The sequence below is a fragment of the Culicoides brevitarsis genome, chromosome 3 (genome assembly GCF_036172545.1).
Source record: "Culicoides brevitarsis isolate CSIRO-B50_1 chromosome 3, AGI_CSIRO_Cbre_v1, whole genome shotgun sequence".
Classification (NCBI taxonomy): Eukaryota; Metazoa; Arthropoda; class Insecta; order Diptera; family Ceratopogonidae; genus Culicoides; species Culicoides brevitarsis.
Window position 1 is genome coordinate 25,017,451 of NC_087087.1, and position 7,754 is coordinate 25,025,204.

General features: G+C 30.2%; 3 protein-coding genes across 3 annotated transcripts; 2 read left to right on the top strand and 1 right to left on the bottom strand.

Moving 5' to 3' along the window:
- The first annotated feature begins 832 nt into the window (after nucleotides 1–832).
- Nucleotides 833–1,715, top strand: LOC134833820 (ER membrane protein complex subunit 8/9 homolog). Its single transcript, XM_063848276.1, has one exon. The coding sequence runs from the start codon at nucleotides 933–935 to the stop codon at nucleotides 1,524–1,526; it is 594 nt and encodes a 197-aa protein (XP_063704346.1). The 5' UTR covers nucleotides 833–932; the 3' UTR covers nucleotides 1,527–1,715.
- A 1,257-nt stretch (nucleotides 1,716–2,972) lies between these two features.
- On the top strand, nucleotides 2,973–4,022 carry LOC134835408 (type-1 angiotensin II receptor A-like). Its single transcript, XM_063850285.1, has 2 exons — nucleotides 2,973–3,623; nucleotides 3,681–4,022. Exons 1-2 carry the CDS (start codon nucleotides 2,973–2,975, stop codon nucleotides 4,020–4,022), a joined length of 993 nt encoding a protein of 330 aa, XP_063706355.1.
- A 61-nt stretch (nucleotides 4,023–4,083) lies between these two features.
- On the bottom strand, nucleotides 4,084–6,932 carry LOC134835409 (sodium channel protein Nach). Its single transcript, XM_063850286.1, has 7 exons — nucleotides 6,769–6,932; nucleotides 6,503–6,712; nucleotides 6,040–6,433; nucleotides 5,685–5,984; nucleotides 4,748–4,863; nucleotides 4,657–4,696; nucleotides 4,084–4,596 (listed from the first exon to the last, which is right to left on the bottom strand). Exons 1-7 carry the CDS (start codon nucleotides 6,930–6,932, stop codon nucleotides 4,084–4,086), a joined length of 1,737 nt encoding a protein of 578 aa, XP_063706356.1.
- Nucleotides 6,933–7,754: the final 822 nt, after the last annotated feature.

Here is a 7,754-nt window from a genome sequence, read left to right on the forward strand (position 1 = left end):
TGATCTTTTATTTTTACGTGTAATTTTTTTTCATAGGATTTAATTAAATAAATAATTATTTTTTTTTAATTTAAATTAAACAATTAATTTTTTTAAATTTTTAATAAAAAAAAAATAAAAATTTATAAATTTATTTAATTTATTTATAAAAATTGATTTTAATTATTAATTAAATTTTTTATTAATATTTTTTTATTTTTTTTAGTTTTATTTTTTTCTATTAAAATTAATAATTATTAAAAATAAATCAATTAATTCAATCAATCAATAATTAATTTTAATTAATTTTTAAATATTTTTTTAATTGGATTAATAATTAATTAATTTTTATTAATAAAAAAATAAATTTAAAAAATAATAAAAATATAATTACATATTAATAAAAATTATTTTCAGTAATAATTATTTTTTAATTTTTTTTATTAATTTATAATTTTTTTTTTAATCATTTTTTATTTTTTTTATTAAAATCAATAATAATAAATTAATTTATTTTTAATTTTAATTAATTTTTAAATATTTTTTTAATTAATTATTTTTTTTAATTTCAAAATTGAACTTTAAAATCCTTAACTAACTCAAATTTTGCTTCACTAATTTCTTTCGAATTTTCTATATTTTGTCAAAATTATCCTCAAGAAGGTCTTGAAATAAGAAAAATCAAGAAAATTATTGGAAAAATTAAGTGAATTTCCCAAAAAATATCAAAAACTGTCAATTTAAATCGAGTTCCAAAACTCACCGCTCATAAATAAAGGCGCTACAAGCTCAAAAATTTAAACAGCGACTTCTGGAAATTAGCGGTAAGTATTAAAACTAAATTTATCACTTTCATTCGTCTCAAATTAAAACCAAAACACGGAAATTTTCAATTGATTCCATTAATTAAGGCGTTCTCCGAAGTTAATCGTCACGAAAAAAGCCCAAAAGCGATGTCTGAAGCCTCCGTGTCTGCCAAGGCATACGCCAAAATCCTCCTGCATGCCGCCAAATATCCGCATCTTGCGGTAAACGGGCTCCTGCTGTCCGACAAAAGTGACAAATCCCGAAGTCCCGCAATTGTCGATGCCATTCCGATGTTCCATCAGTGCGTGCATGTGACTCCCATGGCAGAAATCGCCCTCATTCAAGCTGAGGCACGCGCTGCCAAGGAAAATCTTCAAATCGCCGGGTACTATGCTGCTGCGGAAAACTTTTACGACAACACCTTGGATCGCGTTCCGGGTCTCCGAGTTGCGGAAAAAGTCGCCGAATTCAATGCGAATGCGTATCTCGTGCTGGTCGACAATCGTCTCGTGTCGATGGACATGAGACAACCGGCTCTGCGTTTGTGGCAGTGGAACGAGACCAAATGGGGCGTCGCCAAATATTCGCTGCACGATCAAGAAGAAACGCTGGGAGCCGTGTCGTCGCTTTTGCAAGATGGAGCCATGAAGGAATTGGTGGATTTCGATAATCACTTGGATAATCCGGAGAAATTTGAGAATCCGTTGACGAATGTGCTGCAAAATCAGATTGAGCTTTAGTGGTTGTTGATGTTCGTGGCGAAATATTGCTTCGTGGCGATGATTTTGTCATTTGTGGCGTTTAAATTGACTACTTTGGACTAAAGATTTGCATTTTAGTTTGTAATTTGTAAGGAATTTTTATTTAGTTTCGAATAAAAGACTTTATTAGGTGAATTTATGGAAACATCGGAGAAATTTTGTGTGTGCAATTATTTAAATTCCCTTTATTAAATTAATTCCTTTACTTCAAAATATAATTTAAAATTTTGTTTTTAACAATTTTCGGTTTTTAAAGATAACTTTGAACAAGAAACAAGGCATTTATTGAACAATTTAGCTCTGAAAATGAATTTTTAGCTTTCAAAATGAACAATTTAGCTCCGAAAATGAATTTTTAGCTTTCGAAATGAACAATTTAGCTCCGAAAATGAGCAATTTAGGTCTAAAAATGAACAATTTAGCTCTAAAAATGAATTCTCAAAGTGAACAATTTAGCTCTTGAAATGAACTTTTGAGCTCTTGAAATGAATTTTCAGCTTTCGAAATGAACAATTTAGCTCTAAAAATGAACTTTTAAGCTCTTGAAATGAACAATTTAGCTCTAAAAATGAATTCTCAGCTCTCGAAATGAACAATTTAGCTCTCAAAATGAATTCTCAGCTCTTGAAAATGAAATGTTAGCTCTGAAAATGAACTTTTAAGCTCTCGAAATGAACAATTTAGCTTTCGAAATGAACAATTTATTTCTGAAAATGAATTTTCAAGCTCTTAAAATGAATTTTTAACTCTTGGAATGAACAATTCAGCTTTCGAAAAGAACAATTTAGCTCTAAAAATGAAATCTCAGCTCTTTAAATGAATTTTTAAGCTCTCGAAATGAACAGTTTAGCTCTAAAAATGAATTCTCAGCTCTAAAAATGAATTCTCAGCTCTCGAAATGAACAATTTAGCTTTAAAAATCTTTTTCGAAATGAACACTTTAGAATTCTCAGCTCTCGAAATGAAATGCTCTTAAAAACAATTTCAGCTCTCGAAATGAAAATGAACAATTTAGCTTTGAAAATGAACAATTTAGCTCTTGAAATGAACTTTTAAGCTCTTAAAATGAATTTTTAGCTCTCGAAATGAACAATTTAGCTCTAAAAATGAATTCTCAGCTCTCGAAATGAACAATTTAGCTCTAAAAATGAACAATTTAGCTCTAAAAATGAATTTTCAGCTCTCGAAATGAACAATTTAGCTCTGAAAATGAACTTAAGGCCCTTAAAATTATCTTTTAGCTTCCAAAACTCATTCTCAGCATCTTTTTTCCATAAAATGAACAAAAACTCTCAATAACTTCATGAACTTTACCAACTTCAATATTTACCTTTAACTTAATTTGAATAAATCACAACTTGCTGCTAATATTTCCTACATCCGTTAACCCATTCAGTGTTTATTCCTTTGTTGCATCTCTCAGTCATGCAGCTTCCATCAACAAATTCAAGTCCCTTCGACAACTTTTACCGCGAATTACTTGAAAAACGTTCGTGGTTCATCATTTTTCAAGCCATTATCGGGCTCATAACTTGCACCGGAGCTTCAATCGTACTTTTTCTGTTCTACTTGACACGCAAAAAGTTCAATTCTGCCTCCATGACATCAGCTCGGAAGTTTTTCATCGCCTTAGCTACCGCTGATTTCCAAAGCGGCATCATTTTGACGCCCGTTTTGATGAACGCTGCTGCAACTGGACTTCGGGTGAACGACAATTTTTGCGTGGAATCGATTTGTTTGGTATCCTATACGTTACTCGTGACACTTTTTTTGCTCGTGACGATGACCTGCGACAGATATTTGGCGATTTTTTATCCGTTGAAGCATCGAGTGCATTCCAAAAGTGGCGTTACGTGCTTCGTGATCGTCGCTTGTTACATTTTGGGAGGAATTTTAGCTTTTTTGTGCTATTTGTCGAGGAATTTGGAGTCGCCGCATCCAGAAGTGATTTGTTTCGTCAGCTACGAACGCATTAGTGACTCCTATAGTCAACCGGTAATTTTATTTGTAGTTTTTCCATCGATTTTTGTGTTCGTCGTTGCTTATGTGAGAATTTTTAAAGCTATCCGAACTTCGGTAAGTACATTTTTATGACTTTTGAACTAATTTTTGTTTTAAAAAATTATTTTTTAGACGAAAACTGTTCCCAAGTCCATGAAAAATGCTGAAAAAATCATCATTCGTCGAAATACTCGTAAAATTCTGACTGGAATAAGTGCTCGTGAGGTTCGTGCAACATTAATTCTCTTCCTAACGATTCTTCTTTTCCTCTTGGTGTGGATTCCAGCTCCTGTTGGCTTCATAATTTACCGATATTTTCCATCTTATGGATCACTCAACTTGGGAATCGCTGTTTTGTTGTGCATGCAACTCAATTCGATGATAAATCCCTTTTTGTACGCCAGAAATATCAAAAATTCGAGGAAATTATTGATGGATTGTGTCGTCAAAAGGTCTTTTGTGCCTCAAATATAGAAGAAAAACATCAAAAAGTAATTTTTCACACAAACATCTAAGAAAATTTTAAATTTTTCCTTTAAGGTAAGTACTGTCCATAAGGCAGATACTCCGTTTGAGTCGCCCACACATTATTCCAGTTCGCTTTTTGGTTGTAATTCGTCTTTGGCATTGCAGGTTTACTCGCCACTGGCTTCACTTTGTTCATTTTCAACTTTGGGATGTCCGTCACGTGTTTCGATTGTTGTCCAATCAGGACGCTGTTCGTGTATTTCGTTTCTTCGCCCAATGGCTTCACCTTGAACGCCTCAATGGCCTCCTGATACTTGCGATGATACGAAAATTCCGTTTCCCAATCGGGTGTGTATTTGAGAGATTTTCCCTTTTTTTCGTCAATTATGTCTTCGAGCTCCGAACGATTTTTGTACATCATGCAACAGACGCGCAACGTGAAATAATAAACAATTTCCACGAAAGACAGCAAGGAAAAGCCGAGAAAAAGACCTGCGATGCCGCCGAATGACACGAGAAGATCCACCCAACCGAAGAGCACTTCGCGCTTGTAACGGATAATGGGCCAGGTGAGATATTCCTGAAAATTTTAGAGGAAAATTTGTTTAAAAAACAAGAAAAAATGTGAAGGATAACTTACAATGTTGATATAATCCTTCATTTTTTGGTCAGTGACAGCACTAAAAAATATGAAATTAGAAAAAATTGAAAAAAAAGAATAAAATATTTACATTTTGGTGAATTTTTCAATGTCGAAAACAGTGTTGGCGCATCCAAGTTCGCAATGAAGACAGCTATCGATGTCCGTGATATTCAGCATGTTCTTCGCCAAGCATTCATACTTTTCCTAAAAAATTAAAGAAATATTAATATTATGGTTTTTGGTTTTTAATTATTTTTCAAATTAAAATAATATCGAATTTTCACATTTTTTTTTTTTTGATGTTTTAACTTTTTCTTATTTTAAAAAAATTATTTTTAAATATTTTTTTCAGATTTTTTAATTTTTTTTACTTTTTTAAATTTTTTTTAGGAGTTAATTGTTTCAAAGTTTTTTTTTTATTTTCACTAAAATTATTATTTTTGGTTTTTAAGATTTTTCTAGAAAATTTAAAATTTTACGAGTGTTGTTTTCAATTTTTGAGTTTTTTCTTAATTTTAATATTTTTTTATTATTTTAATTTAATTTTTTTTATTATTTTTTTAATATTTTTTAATATAATTTTTTTTTTAATTCAATTTTTTTATTTTTAATTTTTTTTTTTTAATTTATATATTTTTATTTATTTTTTTTTTTTAATTTTTTTTTATTTTTTATTTTATTTTTTTTTTTTTTTTTTTTTTTTTTTTTTTATTTTTTTAAAAATTTCTAAACAAAAATTTATACAGACAGACAATGAAGAGCAAAAAAAAATTTTTTTTTAATTTTCACTAATTTTATTATTTTTATTTTTTACAATTTTTCTGAATTTTAATTTTTTTTTATTATTTAAATTTTTTTATTCTTAATTTTTTTATTAATTATTTTATTTTTTTTTATTATTTTAATTTAATTGAAATTAATTTTTTTAAATTTATTTTTTAATATTTTTTTTTTAAATTATTTTTTTTTAATTTCGAAGAGTTTTTATGTTGAAAATTTAAAAATTTTTTTAAAAAATAACTTACAATCGGACAATATTTGAACGAATGTCGATCCGAAATATAAAACGGCGCCACACAACCGCAAAATTTCATCGAATTTCGGATGCGACACTCTCTCATGCATCCCGAAAACGTATATTGCTCCTTCCGGTACTTCATATTGAACTCATCTTCAAAAATGCATTTTCTCTGACTGACTGTCAATTGTCGCGCTTGTTCCGTCGTGTAAGTTTGCTTCATTGAAATTAACAATTCCACGGCGAAATTTGGTTCCCATTTGACATTCGGCTTAAAATCGTGTCCGGAACCTTCTTGAAATGAATGCTAAAAGCCAAAAAAATATTTTTTATCTGAAATTTAAAAAAAAAAATCAACGCACCAAGTAAATTTCCGACACAAGTGCAGGCACAAACTTCAATCCCCACTTTTTGTCAGTCTCAAACAAGCTGTACTGCTCCGGAATTGCCTCTTCGCCCGTCGCTGTGTCACGATATTTCCCATTAAAGACGTAACAAAAGCCATTTTCCGAGAACATTGGCTGGAAATATTCGCAACAATCGATTTCCTCGTCTTTGTACTTGCACAACGTGAAGGTCTCGTTGCAACTGATTGCCGTGGAAAATGCTAAAAGTCGTAAATTTGCACTTTTGATGACGTCATCGCTGGATATGTCGCGTAAAGTTTCACTAAATTCCGACATTGACTTGTACGATAAGCCCGGGAGACGTTCAAGGAACTCGTTATATTTCGTGTTGTTGAGTTCAGGTTCGATTCTGACCAAAAAATTAAAGAAAAAATATTTTTTATGGTTTTTTAAAAGAAAAAATGAAAAAAAATCTCACCCCAACTGCTTTTCAGCTACTTCTTGTATGACTTCAGGATTGAATGGCTTCACCGGACAAACCATTACCGTTGGGAAAATCAACAGCTGATTGTGAAAATCCGTATCGAGACCTGTAATCGTTGGATTTGTTTGAAATTTTTCCCACAGATCCATGATAATGACGATGGCAGCAATAATCCCCGTAACAATGAAGCAAAACCACATAAATCTGTGTAAAAAATTCAAAAATTCATTAAAATTTAAAAAATTCACGCAAAAATTTACCTTTCTCGAAATGGACGACCATCTTCGGCGATGTATCGCACCCCATGAAGTGTAGAATTGCTGAAAAATTCCTTCGTTTGATGGACATAGCTGTGATGAATCAACGTTGGAACGCCATATCCGACCTTTTCGTCGTTGACAATTTTCGCCTTTGAACGTTTCATGTTCGAATCTGGACAGCAACTGAATGGCTTTGCATGATTTTCCGCTTTAATATACGTAATTAAGGCAATAATTGATTGTGTAAGGTAATGAGAGATGATAAAAGGTGATAGCGAAGCATTTTTTGGGACAAAGACATGCAACAAAGAGATCCTTATCGAAAATGTCGTGTGAGTGAGTTGATTGAATTTTTGTTAATTTTTTAGAAAAAGGCGTCGCTTTACTTTTTTATTTTAAAAAATTTTCAATAAATGAAATCAAAAAGAAAAATTATAAATAGATTTGTTCGATTTTGGGTGCAAATTGTAAAAAAAATCTTGAAAAAAGGCTTTGCTTTACCTTTTTTTCAAGTTTGAAGAAACTTTTAATTTTTTGTACAATTTCAAGTCTATTCATAGTACTAGAGTAACCGAATAAAAAATTTCTGTTAAAATCTGAATATTTTTTTTGCAAAAAATGAAATATTAAAAAAAGGCGTTGCTTTGCTTTGAAATTTTTTTTCTATTTATTCTACTTTGAAGTTTTTTTCTATTATCGATTTGTAGCCATTTCAAAAAAATTTTGAGAAAAATATTAAAATAAAATATTTTAATCAGATTTAATTTACTTTAGTATTTTGTATTATAAGGCGTCGCTTAACCTTTTTTAAATTTTAATATTAAATTTCATACCTAAAACAAAAGGTGTTGCTTTACTTTTTTATTTGCCAAAAATGAAATTTCAAATAAGGCGTTGCTTTGCTTTATTCTTCTAAGTTAGATTTTATCTTGGTTTTTCTCAATAAATAAATTTTGCATAAATTTTGAAAAATTAGAGAAAAAAAT